The sequence below is a fragment of the Trypanosoma brucei genome, chromosome 8, assembly GCF_000002445.2.
Source record: "Trypanosoma brucei brucei TREU927 chromosome 8, complete sequence".
Classification (NCBI taxonomy): Eukaryota; Euglenozoa; class Kinetoplastea; order Trypanosomatida; family Trypanosomatidae; genus Trypanosoma; species Trypanosoma brucei.
The window spans coordinates 1,194,761-1,215,661 of record NC_007281.1 but is presented as its reverse complement, the minus strand read 5'-3'; the positions used below and the strand labels follow the sequence as shown (position 1 = coordinate 1,215,661).

The window sequence follows — 20,901 nt, the reverse complement described above, 5'->3', positions numbered from 1 at the left end:
AAAAAGCGTGTGATTACGTAAGTGATAGAATAGGTATACCCATTTAAAATGTTTTCCCTCCACTACCTCCCCCCCCCAAAGAAAAAAAAATTTGCTACGCAATATGTTTTAAAAGGCACTTTTGATTTTGCAGCTGCATCGTTTTAGAAGAGACCGTAGAGTTGGAAGCAACATTTGCAGGTTCTGCGTGAACAGTCACCTGTATACATTACATACGAGTTTTGGCGTTCCAATGACCAAAAGTCTCTTCGCGTACCTATTCTTTGTCTATCCCTTTCCTTCTTTTTTGCGTCTTCGTTGCCCGCGACTCTTGTGCCGCGCTTCTGGGGTGCCATATAAGGAATTGTAGCCGGCCTCTCTCTGAGGGCAGGTAATTAGAGGAAGTTAACAGAACACTGGATCCTTTCGCGTTAGGTAAGGCAGAGGCTAGTGACCCCACTGTAATTTCTCGATTGCGCATGCCGTTGTGGAAACAAACCAACTGTGAGGTGGAAACAATGAATGTGAGGGAAGTAGTAGGAACCGTGCACTTAGGTTACGTATCCCAGATGCTTTTGCTCGTGGCCACCGTCGCAACGATTGTAGTGAGAAGTGGAGCCGCTCCCATTGAACTGAAGCGCCATGTGACCACCGTCGCTGGCAAGTACGGTCATATTGGTGATAAGGACGGGTTCCCTGGCATGTCGGAATTATCGTCACCCCACGCTATGTGCAGAGGCAGGAATAGTGACGAGATCCTTTTGGGGACAGTTGACCGCTTCCGTGCCTTCTCGCGCAAGAACCGTGAGACCACTACAATCACGGCATGGGAGACAGACGAGGATCAGAAAAGCGGGTCGCGTAGTGTCAAAGTTGACAAACCGCGCGCCTGCGTGCAGTGGACAGTTGGTGGCTCCACATTTGTTTACTTTGTTGAGAGTATGGGTGAGGTGAAGTATTTCAAGGACAGCGGTGTCTTCTCTCATGACGTAGTCCGCAATGGCTCGCTGACAGGCGTAGCTTTGTACGGGAACCACCTGTATCTGACAGAGCAAAACACAAATACTGTATGGACGTGTGAAGTGGGAAGCGACGGTGACCCAATCGCATGTCACAGCCACGTGGCTCTGAGTGCAAACTGCAGTATCTATGGTCCCATCGGCATTGCCGCCACGCAGCAGGGCATCTTTGTTGTTGCTCGCGGCCCCGCGAAGCAGGGCACCATCTGCTGGTTCGACCTGCAGGGCCACAAGATCGCAGAGGTGGATGGTGAATATGTGGACATTACCAGCACACGGTCTGGTGATCTACTCGCGGCAACACAAAATGAGTTACACCGCGTTTCGACCGACGGTAATAAACTTACGACGAAACGATTCGCCGGAGGAAGCACGAACTCGTGTCTTCCCAATACTGAGGGAGATGACACGCTTCTTTGTGAGATAACCCGATTGCTCGTGGTGACGGAGTACGAAATGTATGTTACATCGGAAAAGAAAAGTGTCCTGCGTTCTGTGACACTTCCACCAGTGTACGTGCAGGGTCTCTTCCCCGGGCGCCCGTTACCAGTTGGATACCCTGATAAAGACATCATGGAGTGGATTGTGGGGAACCTCACTGAGGACATCAACACTGCGCTCGGCACCACCGAAAGTATTGTTGCCTCTTCTTCCGTACATGTGGACTCCACAACATGGCTAACGAATTTCACCGCCGGTGTGCAACAGCCGGACTTTGATGACGAGAAAACCGAACAGGCCTTGCACGAGAGTAACTATGAACACACAAAGGAGGCTGCGGATGAGTACTACAACCTTACTGACGAACAGGTGTACATGGACAGCACAATGGTCCCATATTGCAATCGCCTGAGTCTTGATGCTCTCCGTCGGAAGCTCGCAAAGGAGGCGGGTGAGGTACTCAATTTCACGCTCATCTACGCGGACATGCCCCTTAAGGCTGAGAGCAGTGACGCTGAAAATATCACAACAGTGAAGCTACTGATGCCAGCCTCGTTCAACAACACCGTGACCCACGACTTGCTGTCAGATGCGAACCTCACTGAGACTGCCCACTCATTCATCAAATACTTGCGGAGCTCGGACACTCACGTCGATGTAACCTTCTCCAATCCCCCGTTCAACTTCTCATCACTGACTCCGGATGAGGAACAGGAAGTACGCTGGTACATACACGACGAGGTGATGAATCAAATAAAGAAATGTGAAGAACGTAGCACCGGGAGAAGCATGGCACGTAGGGAAGAGGTTGGTGACCATAGCCGAACCACCATTGCCACGGCACTTGATAGCAATGTAACTGGAGTATGCCAGTCCACGATAACGAACCGCACGGTATCGCTTTTTTACCAGCCACCCTACGTTGAGATGAGTCTGTACGAAGTATTCATTCCTGGAAACTATACGTTCGATGTGTCGGAATGCGTCGGTGAGATTGACTGGCAAGACTTGAACGACCACCTGAACAACGATACCGTCAGACCCACCACAGAGAAGGCGCCAAAGTGCGGTCGCGTGTGCCTAATCATAATCGCGGTAGTGTGTGCACTTATCGTAGCCGTCCTCATCGTGTTAGCTGTCGTGTTCACATCGAAACGCAGACGCCTTGCCGCCGTAGTCGCACCCGCTCGTCCGAAATTCGTGAGTACACTGGATGAGGATGAGCAAGATTACGCATCTGCCTACGGCAACAAAGAAAGGGTCGAGCAGTGAATTTCCTAGACTATCACACAAACATGCGCAATGTCTTACTGTCCTTCCACTCCCATGCAACACGTGCTTGCAGTAACTGAGTGAGAGCAGGGTGGAAAGGTCTCAGTAACTCAACTGATCGCTATTTTCGCTATTCACTAGTTATTCATGTGCTCCCGTACATGTACATGTATTTCCACCATTATCATTCTTATCGTTATTGATCGGTCGTTATTTCTTTTTTTTGTTGTTGTTGGCATCGGCTCTGGGGTTACCCTACGCCGGCCTCAGTGCAGCCGGCATGTTTATACATAGACGCCGGCTCTATCTAGAGATCTCTCCATCAAAATTATATTTTCAGCTGCTGGAGGTTCCTGGGTTGCCGCCTCCTACCACTACGGTTCCGCATGCCACTGGTGCGGTGTCATCTGAGTGTGTAGGGGACAAGGTTGTAGGCAACATATATTGGGGTATGAACTATCATGTTACAGTGAAGCAGTGCACAATACAAGACTGCGCGGTCGCTACAGCGAGCACGCCTGTACAGCTTCAGGTACCCCGACGCTTGCCGTCGTTGTGCCACAGGGGAACGTAATTTTATTTTTTCTATTCTTTTCCCTTATTTGTCTTCCTTTGAGGTGAGTCCATGCTGACTCCAACTGTGAAACCCTCCGAAGGTCCCCTATCTTGTTGGTGATCCATCCGCTTGTCCGAGCACATCTTCTTGTGGCGTGCTCCTATACTGCTATAGTGCCCTTTGTGTTCCTTCACCGTATTTTCCCATCTTCATTCATTTTCATTCTCCCTTATTATCTTCTATTTAATTATGCAACTGCGTGGGCGGCAGGGATTAGATAAGTCTAGGGTTAAAAGCAGAAGCAAAGTGTGCTGAAGCTGATGTAACCTTATCGTTAATACCACCCGCTGTAGTGCAAGATCATTTGTAGCTGTATTCGTCATGTGGACGGAAGGACCTCATAGCGATACGTAAAATGCATCGCATCACCGTACGGCTCATGCCCACTGATACGTGCACTGTCATCCCACTTACTCCTTCTATTACACTTTGTGGCATCAACTGCAGGAAGAAGCATACGATGGCGGTTTCTGCTTCCTCCGTGGGACGTGCCTTTGCCTTCCTTGGTACGGCGCTGGCGGGAGGCGCGATAGGAATGGTTGTGGAGCGTGGTGGTTGGTTTGGTGTGGACAAATGCCATCCATCGCCTGTTCCGTATCAACAGATGACTGAGCGCACAAGTCCGGAGGTGTTACACGTGCAATGCCCACAGCCCGCATACCCCAAGGAGAGGTGTAACGACGATGGTGGGGAAACTACTCCTTTCGTGCTAAGACTTACAAGCAAGGGGCTTCCGTCCGACGATCACCTGCGCTACTACAAAGGCTTTGTTTCTAGTCTGAATTATGAGCGTCGTATCCCTAATTGGGTGTTGGAGTACATCCCCGGCAGGACCACTGCTGCTGATTCAGTGGTCACGGCTGATAACGACTTAGTAAACGCTTCCGCAGCGGAAGCCCAGCGAGATGGAATGAGGTTCTTTGCGGACATGACGGTGCCTCAGTTGTTCCGCGTGCAGCCCGGTGACTATATTGGGGGTGGCAGGGGACAGCACTCACGAGGCCTCAGCCGAGGTCACCTTGCTGCCGCACAGTTTCACAAGAGCTCTACTGTTGAGTTGGCTCAGACCTTTAACATGAATGCGAACACTGTACCACAGGACATGACAATGAATGCTGTCGACTGGCTGCGGTTGGAAAACCTCACACGGAAGTTGCGGCGGTATTATGAGAGGGGATTGTGGGTAGTGACGGGACCTGTCTTCCACCCGCGGCTCGTGGATGGTGATGTGCGCACGTGGCGGTGGGCGGAACCATCGCAATGTCCGTCTCCAGTAAAACCTGTGAGTAGCGGAGTGTTGGCTTCTGGAGAACACTGCCACTGTGGAAATGACAAGGCAGCAGTGCACTTGCGGAAGATTGTCTGCTATGAGCTTGTGGGCAAGCGCGACGTTGCGGTCCCCACACACCTCTTCAAAGTTATATTAGGTGAGCGAGCGGACGGGGCACATGAAGCTGCTGCCTTCCTAATGCCGAACGAACCGATTGCCGTGGAGCGGCCCCTCACAGCTTACCAGGTGCCTGTGGTAGAAATCGAGCGACTGACGGGTTTGGAGTTCTTTCGGAATGTGGCCGCTGCTGGGTCAGACGCGCGGTTCTGGGGGCGGGAACTGGATGCTCTGCCAAATATTTGCAGACGCGTGGTGTGTGAAGCACGTACCGCAGGAATGTTTCGCTCGTACCGAGACGTGGCGCGTCTACGGGCGGCGGGTTCTCTTCCTGAATTGCAGAGTGTTTACAGCATCCTGCTTGCAGAACAGCAGCAGAAGTGTGGCAACACAGCCGGAATAACAGTTGCTCTGGATGGGGTTGTAGCACAGGAATATAGAGAGCGCCTGAGGGAACTAATGGTTGTGTCGACCAACGACACCGGTTAACTCACGGTACCTGTCATTCCTTATTTGTAACTTTCCAGGGCTGCACTTTAGGCAAAGAAAGCGGTGTGTGTGTCCATTAGTCTTTTGTGTCCGGCAATTGTTGAGTGCCTGTAGCACTATTCGAGATCTAACCCCAGCAATACCTCCCGCAGTGTCTGTGGATTAAATTACACCTCCGCGATGGTATCCCTGGTTCATCGTGTAGTGGACATATGAACAGTTGCTGTGTCAGTTTAGGGATCCTCCCGTGAAATGTTTTTAGTGCTGAACACTCTCAGCGTTCCGACTGCAGTGGCCTCACCATACCTACACCACGTCACTCTGACTAGGATAAGATTGGTCGTCACGTTGCATCAGTCGAGCCGCCATCCCAACTTCAGTTGCGCGCCATCCATATGTGCTTATCTAAGATTTTCTCCCCCGTTGATCAATCACTAAAGGTATTGGTAGAGGTCATGACACGATTGGCGGGTCAAGAAGTGGTTAAGGGAACTCGCAAGCGCGGCCGATCTAAGGAGTGTGGAACCGATGAGGAGGCGCACTTTGTTATCCGCATTAATGGGAGGGTAACTCAGGTGCCCTCTGCCGCACCGTCCCTGAACCTTCGGCAACTACTTGGACAAGCGGGTGTGTTGCTGCAGGACATAACGGATGAGGAGACCCCTATCCTATTGCTACCATGTCCCAACACTGGAAACGTTACGGTGCATCCCAATCATAACTATAGGCTAGTGAAGTTCGTTGGTGAGCACATGTGTCTTGCTGGGGCTATGTCACATGCTAACAATAATAGCAAGACTGACCACGTGGCGATCGCTGCAAAGGATGGTGAAGCAGAAAAGAAGAGTCCCCTCCGTAGTGACATCTGGGCTATGGCTGAACTGTGGGCCGTGATAGCATTCATGCAAGAGCACAGAGCGTCATGCGTGCAGGACTTCCTAAGTCTTCCTGTGGAAAGAATGGCAACGTACTACTCGCGTGGGGTTTTGAATCTGCGGCGGCAATGTTTTTCGGGTGTTGAATCGGAAAGTAGCGATGAGGAAGTGGAGGAAAGTGAGGTGTGTTACGAAGGGAAAGAGGATGAGGAAGACTAAAAGGAGAATCTATGTAAGAGGGATGGTGTGATTGTATACTTGTTGTACATTGTTGCTGTGCTGCTACTGGTTGTTGGTTTGTTCAGATGCATGTGAAGAACCACCCCGAAGCAGGTAGGATCGTTGATAATTTCCGTTTGTGTGGGTGAATATCCCAAGGTAAGGTAGCCTCATTTCTTCTCCCGGAAACATTGTAAAACCGCACGGGTGGGGGGTATATACGCGTGCAGTTGAATGACCATCTCGTCTGCGGAAGCAACGTCAACTACCCAGCAACTCACAACGAGAGCGATGGTGAACTACATTGTGGAGCATGCAGCCCCATCGGCAGTGTGCCTCGTGCGCAAGATTCAGAACTCGCCGTACCAACCGCTATCATCGGAGAAAGTGTTGTCCGTTGCTACACCTAACGTCCTCTCGCTGCGCCCACCGACACACGTAGCGCATCAGGCACTTATGGAATTCTATTCAGCCATAAACGGACACTGTGGCGTTAACTGCCCCGACCCCTTCTCTATAGAACTCCAAGTAGCCTCAGGTCGTCCGCGGGACGCTAATGCCGAAGGACGTATGAGGGAGTGCCCCCTGCCACACAACAGCGCTACTGGCACCACACCGCCTTACGGATGTGCGGGGGGTACCGCATCCTCATCACTACCACATGCCCCTCCGTCACAGGGAATAGGGGTTGTGGCGGGTGGTCGAAACTCTGCTCATCAACAGAACATGGCTACACCACTGCCATCCCCTGCAGGTTCCCCACTGCTCCCAACCAGTGCAGCATCCTCTTCTGAGGATTACCGCCTCTCACAGATCCGTCGAAATGAGCGCCACGTGGGAAATGCAACATATGGCAGGGTATGTACTTTCTTCCTCACTCGGGAGGGCTGCAGGCGTGGGAAGTACTGCAATTTCCTCCACATTGGTAAGGGACCGGCGGGTGGCGGGTCTGCGTTGCCTTAGTCAAAATACGAAGGAGTGAAGCGTGGCTTTCAAACTCTGAATATGTTTCCCCAACCCTAAATGCGTGGCTTCAATGCATCTGTGTTTTTCTTTCGTCTGTCTGCGTCCACTGTTGTTCTCTCTCACGTGTCGGATTCCTTTCTCCTCTTTTGTCTTCCTTTGGCTTCCTTTGTTTTCCTTTGTTCTGATGTGTGAATAATAATATCATCACAAGACAACTAAAGGGAGTTGTGAGTTCACTGAGCAGAGCTAATAGGTCGCTTTTGTGGTTGAGGTTTGTTTCCCAACGGTAGATCCGTGGGGTATATACATATATATATATATATACATATAGCGACTGACTGATAGAATCACAGTGTGGAGCAACAGGAATGGGTGGCAGGACTGAATCACGGGAAGCATTGGCCGCACTCGTGGCAGCGTTGTTGCTGCTGCTGGGTTTTGTGAGTCCCGTTATAGGAGACCAAACCGTGGGCACCAAGGTGATTGTGAACCTCTTCAACAGTTGTACTACTTGTACTGTTGGGCAGGCGGATGGCGAAAGTGCAAAGGGAAAACTTTTCAAGGCGTCTGGTGGTTTCTTCCAAAAGAAGCGTTTTCCTTTACTTTTATGTGATATCGAAGGTGGTGGATCCACCGTGCGACTCGTAAACAAAACTGGCATATATACAATTGCAGGCAGTCTGACGCAACGTGGTAATAAAGACGGCCCCAAGGGAGATGCACTATTCAACAATCCCACCTCAGTTGTAAGCGTCAACGATGATATTTACGTGGCAGACAGGGATAACAACTGTATTAGGCGAATAGATGCTGAGGGCAATGTAACCAGATATGGACCACAAGACCTTAACAAACCGAAGGATATTCTCCCATTCACATTGAACGGGACTCAGAATCTATTCATTTCCGACACAGGCAATTCGCAGATCCTTTATGTGCCACTGGATGCTAATAACACAGTGGTAACTACACTAGTCGCTGGCTTCCAACCTGGTGTGATGCAAATAAGCAAAGAAAAGAACATGATGTATGTCGTAAAAAACACCTCATGGATTGCAGCGGTTAATTTGAGCAAAACTGGGGAGTCTGATATTGGAAAAAGTAAGGATATAGGTGATGTGACGTGTCTGCACTACAAAAGTGCTCTGATGCTGACTCAAGCAGAGGATAAACTATATTATTACGGTGAGCCCAATGGAGAGGGGTACATCATGTCACTAGAGGTGGAACGCCCATCTCCAGCATCCCAATGGTGTGCGCAGTCAATGTTGAAATGGGACTATGATCGGATTGTCTCATTGTTGAGGGTGAATGACAAAGAGTATTATGCTACAACAGAAACGGCCGTGTATGCCATTCGTGATGTAGGCTATACACCGACGCCAACGCCTCCACCAACGCCCCCTCCCACGCCTTCGGTGCCGCCATCACCTTCTCCCAGCCCATCAGCATCGCCGTCACCATCACCATCAGTGCAGCCGCCACCGCCACCGCCACCACCACCACCGCCGCCGCCGCCGCCGCCGATTACTCCCAATCCGGATCCCCCTTCACCTCCGAGACCCACAGCTGTTGCCGCCTTTCGCGCTTCTTCGTTCCCAATTGATGATGTAAAACTTATGCATGCTCTGTATTCGTGGATTATGAGGGATGTTGAGATCGCTTTCGGCACAGATGACTTTTTTGCTGTTTTCCTCCCCCCAGGTTACAATGACGTGCCTGGTGGTACAAATGTTTCGACGTGGACAAACTTGACAGCTCTAGAGAACTTCGACAAGAACATCCTTATTACCAACTACCAAGGGCCTCCTGGTAGGAGCAAGCAAGAACTACAGAAGCGGTTGTTCTCGTCTCCATGGAACTGGACACGGAAGTTTCTTGATGAATTGGTACGACAAGAGGAGTGGGATCACCTATCACCATTCTGCATGGTGAAGTGTGTGGATGATTGTCAGTACATTTCCTTCAATGAATCTCTGTGTGTAGACGAGCTTCAGTTCCAGGTGCATGAGGACCTGCGTGCTGCAGGAATCGCCTCCTCAGTGCTCTTGGGCCTTCTTGCCATCATGCTGCTGTGGTTGCTCATAGCAAGTCCACCGAATGCAAGATCTACTTTTGTGCGACTGCCGGCGCTGGAGTAGTTGGAGCTGCAAGTGACTTCGGAGTCACTCATGGATACGTAATGGAGGTGACAGCCGGTGGGGAATAGTGAGAGGCAACCTCTGCGACTACTTCGCATGAGGTTAGAGTTGGGTGGGTGTGCGTTTCTGGTCGTCATGTGATGGCTACACCTTGCTCATTTTGGGTGAGGAAACAAATCTTTTTGTGCAGAAAATACGTATTTATGACAGTAAGAAAAAGCGTGTGATTACGTAAGTGATAGAATAGGTATACCCATTTAAAATGTTTTCCCTCCACTACCTCCCCCCCCCAAAGAAAAAAAAATTTGCTACGCAATATGTTTTAAAAGGCACTTTTGATTTTGCAGCTGCATCGTTTTAGAAGAGACCGTAGAGTTGGAAGCAACATTTGCAGGTTCTGCGTGAACAGTCACCTGTATACATTACATACGAGTTTTGGCGTTCCAATGACCAAAAGTCTCTTCGCGTACCTATTCTTTGTCTATCCCTTTCCTTCTTTTTTGCGTCTTCGTTGCCCGCGACTCTTGTGCCGCGCTTCTGGGGTGCCATATAAGGAATTGTAGCCGGCCTCTCTCTGAGGGCAGGTAATTAGAGGAAGTTAACAGAACACTGGATCCTTTCGCGTTAGGTAAGGCAGAGGCTAGTGACCCCACTGTAATTTCTCGATTGCGCATGCCGTTGTGGAAACAAACCAACTGTGAGGTGGAAACAATGAATGTGAGGGAAGTAGTAGGAACCGTGCACTTAGGTTACGTATCCCAGATGCTTTTGCTCGTGGCCACCGTCGCAACGATTGTAGTGAGAAGTGGAGCCGCTCCCATTGAACTGAAGCGCCATGTGACCACCGTCGCTGGCAAGTACGGTCATATTGGTGATAAGGACGGGTTCCCTGGCATGTCGGAATTATCGTCACCCCACGCTATGTGCAGAGGCAGGAATAGTGACGAGATCCTTTTGGGGACAGTTGACCGCTTCCGTGCCTTCTCGCGCAAGAACCGTGAGACCACTACAATCACGGCATGGGAGACAGACGAGGATCAGAAAAGCGGGTCGCGTAGTGTCAAAGTTGACAAACCGCGCGCCTGCGTGCAGTGGACAGTTGGTGGCTCCACATTTGTTTACTTTGTTGAGAGTATGGGTGAGGTGAAGTATTTCAAGGACAGCGGTGTCTTCTCTCATGACGTAGTCCGCAATGGCTCGCTGACAGGCGTAGCTTTGTACGGGAACCACCTGTATCTGACAGAGCAAAACACAAATACTGTATGGACGTGTGAAGTGGGAAGCGACGGTGACCCAATCGCATGTCACAGCCACGTGGCTCTGAGTGCAAACTGCAGTATCTATGGTCCCATCGGCATTGCCGCCACGCAGCAGGGCATCTTTGTTGTTGCTCGCGGCCCCGCGAAGCAGGGCACCATCTGCTGGTTCGACCTGCAGGGCCACAAGATCGCAGAGGTGGATGGTGAATATGTGGACATTACCAGCACACGGTCTGGTGATCTACTCGCGGCAACACAAAATGAGTTACACCGCGTTTCGACCGACGGTAATAAACTTACGACGAAACGATTCGCCGGAGGAAGCACGAACTCGTGTCTTCCCAATACTGAGGGAGATGACACGCTTCTTTGTGAGATAACCCGATTGCTCGTGGTGACGGAGTACGAAATGTATGTTACATCGGAAAAGAAAAGTGTCCTGCGTTCTGTGACACTTCCACCAGTGTACGTGCAGGGTCTCTTCCCCGGGCGCCCGTTACCAGTTGGATACCCTGATAAAGACATCATGGAGTGGATTGTGGGGAACCTCACTGAGGACATCAACACTGCGCTCGGCACCACCGAAAGTATTGTTGCCTCTTCTTCCGTACATGTGGACTCCACAACATGGCTAACGAATTTCACCGCCGGTGTGCAACAGCCGGACTTTGATGACGAGAAAACCGAACAGGCCTTGCACGAGAGTAACTATGAACACACAAAGGAGGCTGCGGATGAGTACTACAACCTTACTGACGAACAGGTGTACATGGACAGCACAATGGTCCCATATTGCAATCGCCTGAGTCTTGATGCTCTCCGTCGGAAGCTCGCAAAGGAGGCGGGTGAGGTACTCAATTTCACGCTCATCTACGCGGACATGCCCCTTAAGGCTGAGAGCAGTGACGCTGAAAATATCACAACAGTGAAGCTACTGATGCCAGCCTCGTTCAACAACACCGTGACCCACGACTTGCTGTCAGATGCGAACCTCACTGAGACTGCCCACTCATTCATCAAATACTTGCGGAGCTCGGACACTCACGTCGATGTAACCTTCTCCAATCCCCCGTTCAACTTCTCATCACTGACTCCGGATGAGGAACAGGAAGTACGCTGGTACATACACGACGAGGTGATGAATCAAATAAAGAAATGTGAAGAACGTAGCACCGGGAGAAGCATGGCACGTAGGGAAGAGGTTGGTGACCATAGCCGAACCACCATTGCCACGGCACTTGATAGCAATGTAACTGGAGTATGCCAGTCCACGATAACGAACCGCACGGTATCGCTTTTTTACCAGCCACCCTACGTTGAGATGAGTCTGTACGAAGTATTCATTCCTGGAAACTATACGTTCGATGTGTCGGAATGCGTCGGTGAGATTGACTGGCAAGACTTGAACGACCACCTGAACAACGATACCGTCAGACCCACCACAGAGAAGGCGCCAAAGTGCGGTCGCGTGTGCCTAATCATAATCGCGGTAGTGTGTGCACTTATCGTAGCCGTCCTCATCGTGTTAGCTGTCGTGTTCACATCGAAACGCAGACGCCTTGCCGCCGTAGTCGCACCCGCTCGTCCGAAATTCGTGAGTACACTGGATGAGGATGAGCAAGATTACGCATCTGCCTACGGCAACAAAGAAAGGGTCGAGCAGTGAATTTCCTAGACTATCACACAAACATGCGCAATGTCTTACTGTCCTTCCACTCCCATGCAACACGTGCTTGCAGTAACTGAGTGAGAGCAGGGTGGAAAGGTCTCAGTAACTCAACTGATCGCTATTTTCGCTATTCACTAGTTATTCATGTGCTCCCGTACATGTACATGTATTTCCACCATTATCATTCTTATCGTTATTGATCGGTCGTTATTTCTTTTTTTTGTTGTTGTTGGCATCGGCTCTGGGGTTACCCTACGCCGGCCTCAGTGCAGCCGGCATGTTTATACATAGACGCCGGCTCTATCTAGAGATCTCTCCATCAAAATTATATTTTCAGCTGCTGGAGGTTCCTGGGTTGCCGCCTCCTACCACTACGGTTCCGCATGCCACTGGTGCGGTGTCATCTGAGTGTGTAGGGGACAAGGTTGTAGGCAACATATATTGGGGTATGAACTATCATGTTACAGTGAAGCAGTGCACAATACAAGACTGTGCGGTCGCTACAGCGAGCACGCCTGTACAGCTTCAGGTACCCCGACGCTTGCCGTCGTTGTGCCACAGGGGAACGTAATTTTATTTTTTCTATTCTTTTCCCTTATTTGTCTTCCTTTGAGGTGAGTCCATGCTGACTCCAACTGTGAAACCCTCCGAAGGTCCCCTATCTTGTTGGTGATCCATCCGCTTGTCCGAGCACATCTTCTTGTGGCGTGCTCCTATACTGCTATAGTGCCCTTTGTGTTCCTTCACCGTATTTTCCCATCTTCATTCATTTTCATTCTCCCTTATTATCTTCTATTTAATTATGCAACTGCGTGGGCGGCAGGGATTAGATAAGTCTAGGGTTAAAAGCAGAAGCAAAGTGTGCTGAAGCTGATGTAACCTTATCGTTAATACCACCCGCTGTAGTGCAAGATCATTTGTAGCTGTATTCGTCATGTGGACGGAAGGACCTCATAGCGATACGTAAAATGCATCGCATCACCGTACGGCTCATGCCCACTGATACGTGCACTGTCATCCCACTTACTCCTTCTATTACACTTTGTGGCATCAACTGCAGGAAGAAGCATACGATGGCGGTTTCTGCTTCCTCCGTGGGACGTGCCTTTGCCTTCCTTGGTACGGCGCTGGCGGGAGGCGCGATAGGAATGGTTGTGGAGCGTGGTGGTTGGTTTGGTGTGGACAAATGCCATCCATCGCCTGTTCCGTATCAACAGATGACTGAGCGCACAAGTCCGGAGGTGTTACACGTGCAATGCCCACAGCCCGCATACCCCAAGGAGAGGTGTAACGACGATGGTGGGGAAACTACTCCTTTCGTGCTAAGACTTACAAGCAAGGGGCTTCCGTCCGACGATCACCTGCGCTACTACAAAGGCTTTGTTTCTAGTCTGAATTATGAGCGTCGTATCCCTAATTGGGTGTTGGAGTACATCCCCGGCAGGACCACTGCTGCTGATTCAGTGGTCACGGCTGATAACGACTTAGTAAACGCTTCCGCAGCGGAAGCCCAGCGAGATGGAATGAGGTTCTTTGCGGACATGACGGTGCCTCAGTTGTTCCGCGTGCAGCCCGGTGACTATATTGGGGGTGGCAGGGGACAGCACTCACGAGGCCTCAGCCGAGGTCACCTTGCTGCCGCACAGTTTCACAAGAGCTCTACTGTTGAGTTGGCTCAGACCTTTAACATGAATGCGAACACTGTACCACAGGACATGACAATGAATGCTGTCGACTGGCTGCGGTTGGAAAACCTCACACGGAAGTTGCGGCGGTATTATGAGAGGGGATTGTGGGTAGTGACGGGACCTGTCTTCCACCCGCGGCTCGTGGATGGTGATGTGCGCACGTGGCGGTGGGCGGAACCATCGCAATGTCCGTCTCCAGTAAAACCTGTGAGTAGCGGAGTGTTGGCTTCTGGAGAACACTGCCACTGTGGAAATGACAAGGCAGCAGTGCACTTGCGGAAGATTGTCTGCTATGAGCTTGTGGGCAAGCGCGACGTTGCGGTCCCCACACACCTCTTCAAAGTTATATTAGGTGAGCGAGCGGACGGGGCACATGAAGCTGCTGCCTTCCTAATGCCGAACGAACCGATTGCCGTGGAGCGGCCCCTCACAGCTTACCAGGTGCCTGTGGTAGAAATCGAGCGACTGACGGGTTTGGAGTTCTTTCGGAATGTGGCCGCTGCTGGGTCAGACGCGCGGTTCTGGGGGCGGGAACTGGATGCTCTGCCAAATATTTGCAGACGCGTGGTGTGTGAAGCACGTACCGCAGGAATGTTTCGCTCGTACCGAGACGTGGCGCGTCTACGGGCGGCGGGTTCTCTTCCTGAATTGCAGAGTGTTTACAGCATCCTGCTTGCAGAACAGCAGCAGAAGTGTGGCAACACAGCCGGAATAACAGTTGCTCTGGATGGGGTTGTAGCACAGGAATATAGAGAGCGCCTGAGGGAACTAATGGCTGTGTCGACCAACGACACCGGTTAACTCACGGTACCTGTCATTCCTTATTTGTAACTTTCCAGGGCTGCACTTTAGGCAAAGAAAGCGGTGTGTGTGTCCATTAGTCTTTTGTGTCCGGCAATTGTTGAGTGCCTGTAGCACTATTCGAGATCTAACCCCAGCAATACCTCCCGCAGTGTCTGTGGATTAAATTACACCTCCGCGATGGTATCCCTGGTTCATCGTGTAGTGGACATATGAACAGTTGCTGTGTCAGTTTAGGGATCCTCCCGTGAAATGTTTTTAGTGCTGAACACTCTCAGCGTTCCGACTGCAGTGGCCTCACCATACCTACACCACGTCACTCTGACTAGGATAAGATTGGTCGTCACGTTGCATCAGTCGAGCCGCCATCCCAACTTCAGTTGCGCGCCATCCATATGTGCTTATCTAAGATTTTCTCCCCCGTTGATCAATCACTAAAGGTATTGGTAGAGGTCATGACACGATTGGCGGGTCAAGAAGTGGTTAAGGGAACTCGCAAGCGCGGCCGATCTAAGGAGTGTGGAACCGATGAGGAGGCGCACTTTGTTATCCGCATTAATGGGAGGGTAACTCAGGTGCCCTCTGCCGCACCGTCCCTGAACCTTCGGCAACTACTTGGACAAGCGGGTGTGTTGCTGCAGGACATAACGGATGAGGAGACCCCTATCCTATTGCTACCATGTCCCAACACTGGAAACGTTACGGTGCATCCCAATCATAACTATAGGCTAGTGAAGTTCGTTGGTGAGCACATGTGTCTTGCTGGGGCTATGTCACATGCTAACAATAATAGCAAGACTGACCACGTGGCGATCGCTGCAAAGGATGGTGAAGCAGAAAAGAAGAGTCCCCTCCGTAGTGACATCTGGGCTATGGCTGAACTGTGGGCCGTGATAGCATTCATGCAAGAGCACAGAGCGTCATGCGTGCAGGACTTCCTAAGTCTTCCTGTGGAAAGAATGGCAACGTACTACTCGCGTGGGGTTTTGAATCTGCGGCGGCAATGTTTTTCGGGTGTTGAATCGGAAAGTAGCGATGAGGAAGTGGAGGAAAGTGAGGTGTGTTACGAAGGGAAAGAGGATGAGGAAGACTAAAAGGAGAATCTATGTAAGTGGGATGGTGTGATTGTATACTTGTTGTACATTGTTGCTGTGCTGCTACTGGTTGTTGGTTTGTTCAGATGCATGTGAAGAACCACCCCGAAGCAGGTAGGATCGTTGATAATTTCCGTTTGTGTGGGTGAATATCCCAAGGTAAGGTAGCCTCATTTCTTCTCCCGGAAACATTGTAAAACCGCACGGGTGGGGGGTATATACGCGTGCAGTTGAATGACCATCTCGTCTGCGGAAGCAACGTCAACTACCCAGCAACTCACAACGAGAGCGATGGTGAACTACATTGTGGAGCATGCAGCCCCATCGGCAGTGTGCCTCGTGCGCAAGATTCAGAACTCGCCGTACCAACCGCTATCATCGGAGAAAGTGTTGTCCGTTGCTACACCTAACGTCCTCTCGCTGCGCCCACCGACACACGTAGCGCATCAGGCACTTATGGAATTCTATTCAGCCATAAACGGACACTGTGGCGTTAACTGCCCCGACCCTTTCTCTATAGAACTCCAAGTAGCCTCAGGTCGTCCGCGGGACGCTAATGCCGAAGGACGTATGAGGGAGTGCCCCCTGCCACACAACAGCGCTACTGGCACCACACCGCCTTACGGATGTGCGGGGGGTACCGCATCCTCATCACTACCACATGCCCCTCCGTCACAGGGAATAGGGGTTGTGGCGGGTGGTCGAAACTCTGCTCATCAACAGAACATGGCTACACCACTGCCATCCCCTGCAGGTTCCCCACTGCTCCCAACCAGTGCAGCATCCTCTTCTGAGGATTACCGCCTCTCACAGATCCGTCGAAATGAGCGCCACGTGGGAAATGCAACATATGGCAGGGTATGTACTTTCTTCCTCACTCGGGAGGGCTGCAGGCGTGGGAAGTACTGCAATTTCCTCCACATTGGTAAGGGACCGGCGGGTGGCGGGTCTGCGTTGCCTTAGTCAAAATACGAAGGAGTGAAGCGTGGCTTTCAAACTCTGAATATGTTTCCCCAACCCTAAATGCGTGGCTTCAATGCATCTGTGTTTTTCTTTCGTCTGTCTGCGTCCACTGTTGTTCTCTCTCACGTGTCGGATTCCTTTCTCCTCTTTTGTCTTCCTTTGGCTTCCTTTGTTTTCTTTGTTCTGATGTGTGAATAATAATATCATCACAAGACAACTAAAGGGAGTTGTGAGTTCACTGAGCAGAGCTAATAGGTCGCTTTTGTGGTTGAGGTTTGTTTCCCAACGGTAGATCCGTGGGGTATATACATATATATATATATATACATATAGCGACTGACTGATAGAATCACAGTGTGGAGCAACAGGAATGGGTGGCAGGACTGAATCACGGGAAGCATTGGCCGCACTCGTGGCAGCGTTGTTGCTGCTGCTGGGTTTTGTGAGTCCCGTTATAGGAGACCAAACCGTGGGCACCAAGGTGATTGTGAACCTCTTCAACAGTTGTATCAACTGTAGTAGTGGGCAGGCGGATGGCATAAACGGTACTGGTCGCTTATTCAAGGCGGTGGGTGGGTTCTTTAAGAACAAAAGCTTTCCTTTACTTTTATGTGATGTTGGAGGTGGTGGATCCACCGTGCGACTCGTAAACAAAACTGGCATATATACCGTTGCGGGAAATCTTGCAAAGCGTGGTGACGAAGTTGGTCCTTTAGAGGTTGCTCGTTTTAATCATCCCACCTCTGTTGTTGGTGTAAACAATGATATTTACGTGGCGGACAGGGATAATGATTGCATGAAGCGGATAGATGCTGATGGAATGGTGACGAAGTTTGCGGCCAATGAAGTTGATAAACCGAGTAGTATTATTTATCATGAACAAGACGGGGCACCGGTTTTATTTATTTCGGATACTGGAAATTCAAGGATTATGTACTCGCAGATAAGTGTGTCCAACAATGTAACGGCGAAACTTGTTGGAGGTTTTCAACCTGGTGTGATGCAAATAAGCAAGAAGCGGAATTTCATGTATGTCGTGAAGGAGACCTCGTGGATTGCAGCGGTGGACCTGAATAGCCTCAGCGATTCGGATGGTAACAAGAAGAGCTGGGACATCGCCAATATGAGTTGTCTCGATTATGTCGATGCCTTGATGTTAACTGAGGACGAGAATGAGCTCTATTATTACGGTGAACCTAACGGCGAGAGCCATATCATGTCCCTTGAATTGAATTCCTCTGAAACCGGTCTGTTGTGCCCTAAGAAGGTGATGGAGTGGATGCATGGGCCGATTGTCTCACTGGTTAAGGTGAATGGATGTGAATATTATGCCATAACCGAAACAGCTGTGTACGCCGTCCGTGAGAAATGCTATTCACCAACACCACTACCGCCGGTGACTCCCACGCCAACGCCCGGGTCACCTCCGAGATCCACAGCTGTGGCCGCCTTTCGCGCTTCCTCGTTCCCAATGGGAAATGATCGGCTCATGCACGCCCTGTATTCATGGATTATAAAAGATGTGGAGGTAGCCTTTCGTACAGAGGACTTCTATGCTGTGTTCCTTCCACCCGGTGAGATTAACGTGCCTGGTGGTACAAATGTTTCGACGTGGACAAACCTTACTGCAATGATGAACCTTGAGAATACCATCCTTATTACCAACTACAGGGGCCCCCCCGGCATGAGCAAGGGACGTGCGCAGAAGCGGCTGTTCTCGTCTCCATGGACGTGGACCCGGATGTTCCTTGAAGAAGTGTCGCAGCAAGAGCAGTGGAGTCACCTGTTGCCGCTCTGCATGGTGAAGTGTGTGGATGATTGCCAGCACATTACCTTAGCTGAGTCCGTATGCGGAGATGACTCACGTCTATCTAGATGCGACGGTGTGTGTCTCGGTGGTATCGTTTCCTCCGCACTTCTTGGTGCGGTAGCTATCGTACTTCTTTTCCTGATGGTGGTAAGCCCGTACAACGTAAAGTTCGCCTTTGTACGGTTGCCGGCGTTCGAGTGACTACCGCTACGAGTGGCATTGATGTCACACCAGAATACGTGATGGTGCTCACCATCTACGTGGAGAAACAGAAAGATATCATCACAGGACTTCTGTGTGGGGGTTTAGCATTGTATTTCGTTTGCACTATACCACACATGTTGAAAGAACGCTGTTGTTGTATGTAACACGCATGTATAGCAATTAAGGGCATTACATCATTAATTTGGCAGACGTTCCGTTTTCCCATGTTTTTGAATAATTAAGATTGGCCACGCATACAAATGGTTGTGTATTGTTTGAATCGAACGGCTAGCGAGAAAACCTAAGAAACAATACGCTAACAACCAGATTGTTAAGTGACCGAAATTATTTAAACACGGTAACAACACTAGACCATTTTCCTCCGTAATGCTGAGGTACGTGTTCGCATGACACTGAGCAGCTCGACATTATTTATAAACCGCCTTATCTGGCGCATTACTCCAATGGTAACTACAATTTGCAAATAGCCTGAGAAAAAAAGAAACAATCGCTATGGCAGGCTGTGATGTGAACGGTGCAATGCTGCACCCGCTCGTCCGAAATTCGTGAGTACACTGGATGAGGATGAGCAAGATTACGCATCTGCCTACGGCAACAAAGAAAGGGTCGAGCAGTGAATTTCCTAGACTATCACACAAACATGCGCAATGTCTTACTGTCCTTCCACTCCCATGCAACACGTGCTTGCAGTAACTGAGTGAGAGCAGGGTGGAAAGGTCTCAGTAACTCAACTGATCGCTATTTTCGCTATTCACTAGTTATTCATGTGCTCCCGTACATGTACATGTATTTCCACCATTATCATTCTTATCGTTATTGATCGGTCGTTATTTCTTTTTTTTGTTGTTGTTGGCATCGGCTCTGGGGTTACCCAACGCCGGCCTCAGTGCAGCCGGCATGTTTATACATAGACGCCGGCTCTATCTAGAGATCTCTCCATCAAAATTATATTTTCAGCTGCTGGAGGTTCCTGGGTTGCCGCCTCCTACCACTACGGTTCCGCATGCCACTGGTGCGGTGTCATCTGAGTGTGTAGGGGACAAGGTTGTAGGCAACATATATTGGGGTATGAACTATCATGTTACAGTGAAGCAGTGCACAATACAAGACTGTGCGGTCGCTACAGCGAGCACGCCTGTACAGCTTCAGGTACCCCGACGCTTGCCGTCGTTGTGCCACAGGGGAACGTAATTTTATTTTTTCTATTCTTTTCCCTTATTTGTCTTCCTTTGAGGTGAGTCCATGCTGACTCCAACTGTGAAACCCTCCGAAGGTCCCCTATCTTGTTGGTGATCCATCCGCTTGTCCGAGCACATCTTCTTGTGGCGTGCTCCTATACTGCTATAGTACCCTTTGTGTTCCTTCACCGTATTTTCCCATCTTCATTCATTTTCATTCTCCCTTATTATCTTCTATTTAATTATGCAACTGCATGGGCGGCAGGGATTAGATAAGTCTAGGGTTAAAAGCAGAAGCAGAGTGTGCTGAAGCTGATGTAACCTTATCGTTAATACCACCCGCTGTAGTGCAAGATCATTTGTAGCTGTATTCGTCATGTGGACGGAAGGACCTCATAGCGATACGTAAAATGCATCGCATCACCGTACGGCTCATGCCCACTGATACGTGCACTGTCATCCCACTTACTCCTTCTATTACACTTTGTGGCATCAACTGCAGGAAGAAGCATACGATGGCGGTTTCTGCTTCCTCCGTGGGACGTGCCTTTGCCTTCCTTGGTACGGCGCTGGCGGGAGGCGCGATAGGAATGGTTTGGATGGGAGGTGCTTTTAAATGGGGGATAGCTTGCTTGTGACTTATGTTGTTTATTGTTTGGCTTACCGTGTACTTTTTTTGTGGGACTTTTTTGATTGTTGATTTTGTTTAGTACTTTTTGCATAGGTCAAACCACTTTAATCTGTTTGAGGCTTTTTTGATTAATTTTTTTAAGTTTGTTTTCTCCGTGGTGCAGGTGATAAATTCGGTGC

At 50.1% G+C, this 20,901-nt stretch overlaps 10 protein-coding genes across 10 annotated transcripts, besides 7 other annotated features; all 10 read left to right on the top strand.

Moving 5' to 3' along the window:
* Positions 1-20,901: part of a sequence feature (sequence corresponds to BAC RPCI93-10J17) that runs on past both edges of the window.
* Tb927.8.4100 (hypothetical protein, conserved) lies at positions 459-2,711 on the top strand (the record flags this gene model as incomplete). The annotated part of the gene is made up of 1 exon (XM_842148.1): positions 459-2,711. One exon carries the CDS (start codon positions 459-461, stop codon positions 2,709-2,711), a length of 2,253 nt encoding a protein of 750 aa, XP_847241.1.
* On the top strand, positions 3,683-5,203 carry Tb927.8.4090 (endonuclease G, putative; the record flags this gene model as incomplete). Its single annotated transcript, XM_842147.1, has 1 exon — positions 3,683-5,203. The coding sequence occupies one exon, from the start codon at positions 3,683-3,685 to the stop codon at positions 5,201-5,203; it is 1,521 nt and encodes a 506-aa protein (XP_847240.1).
* Positions 5,599-6,297, top strand: Tb927.8.4080 (hypothetical protein, conserved; the record flags this gene model as incomplete). The annotated part of the gene is made up of 1 exon (XM_842146.1): positions 5,599-6,297. One exon carries the CDS (start codon positions 5,599-5,601, stop codon positions 6,295-6,297), a length of 699 nt encoding a protein of 232 aa, XP_847239.1.
* Positions 6,532-7,260, top strand: Tb927.8.4070 (hypothetical protein, conserved; the record flags this gene model as incomplete). The annotated part of the gene is made up of 1 exon (XM_842145.1): positions 6,532-7,260. The coding sequence occupies one exon, from the start codon at positions 6,532-6,534 to the stop codon at positions 7,258-7,260; it is 729 nt and encodes a 242-aa protein (XP_847238.1).
* Positions 7,395-7,441: a sequence feature (GA-rich).
* Positions 7,564-7,593: a microsatellite.
* On the top strand, positions 7,632-9,404 carry Tb927.8.4060 (flagellum-adhesion glycoprotein, putative; the record flags this gene model as incomplete). Its single annotated transcript, XM_842144.1, has 1 exon — positions 7,632-9,404. The coding sequence occupies one exon, from the start codon at positions 7,632-7,634 to the stop codon at positions 9,402-9,404; it is 1,773 nt and encodes a 590-aa protein (XP_847237.1).
* Positions 8,706-8,735: a microsatellite.
* Positions 8,741-8,789: a microsatellite.
* Tb927.8.4050 (hypothetical protein, conserved) lies at positions 10,077-12,329 on the top strand (the record flags this gene model as incomplete). The annotated part of the gene is made up of 1 exon (XM_842143.1): positions 10,077-12,329. One exon carries the CDS (start codon positions 10,077-10,079, stop codon positions 12,327-12,329), a length of 2,253 nt encoding a protein of 750 aa, XP_847236.1.
* Tb927.8.4040 (endonuclease G, putative) lies at positions 13,301-14,821 on the top strand (the record flags this gene model as incomplete). Its single annotated transcript, XM_842142.1, has 1 exon — positions 13,301-14,821. The coding sequence occupies one exon, from the start codon at positions 13,301-13,303 to the stop codon at positions 14,819-14,821; it is 1,521 nt and encodes a 506-aa protein (XP_847235.1).
* Positions 15,217-15,915, top strand: Tb927.8.4030 (hypothetical protein, conserved; the record flags this gene model as incomplete). The annotated part of the gene is made up of 1 exon (XM_842141.1): positions 15,217-15,915. The coding sequence occupies one exon, from the start codon at positions 15,217-15,219 to the stop codon at positions 15,913-15,915; it is 699 nt and encodes a 232-aa protein (XP_847234.1).
* Tb927.8.4020 (hypothetical protein, conserved) lies at positions 16,150-16,878 on the top strand (the record flags this gene model as incomplete). The annotated part of the gene is made up of 1 exon (XM_842140.1): positions 16,150-16,878. One exon carries the CDS (start codon positions 16,150-16,152, stop codon positions 16,876-16,878), a length of 729 nt encoding a protein of 242 aa, XP_847233.1.
* Positions 17,013-17,058: a sequence feature (A-rich).
* Positions 17,181-17,210: a microsatellite.
* Positions 17,249-18,889, top strand: Tb927.8.4010 (flagellum-adhesion glycoprotein; the record flags this gene model as incomplete). The annotated part of the gene is made up of 1 exon (XM_842139.1): positions 17,249-18,889. One exon carries the CDS (start codon positions 17,249-17,251, stop codon positions 18,887-18,889), a length of 1,641 nt encoding a protein of 546 aa, XP_847232.1.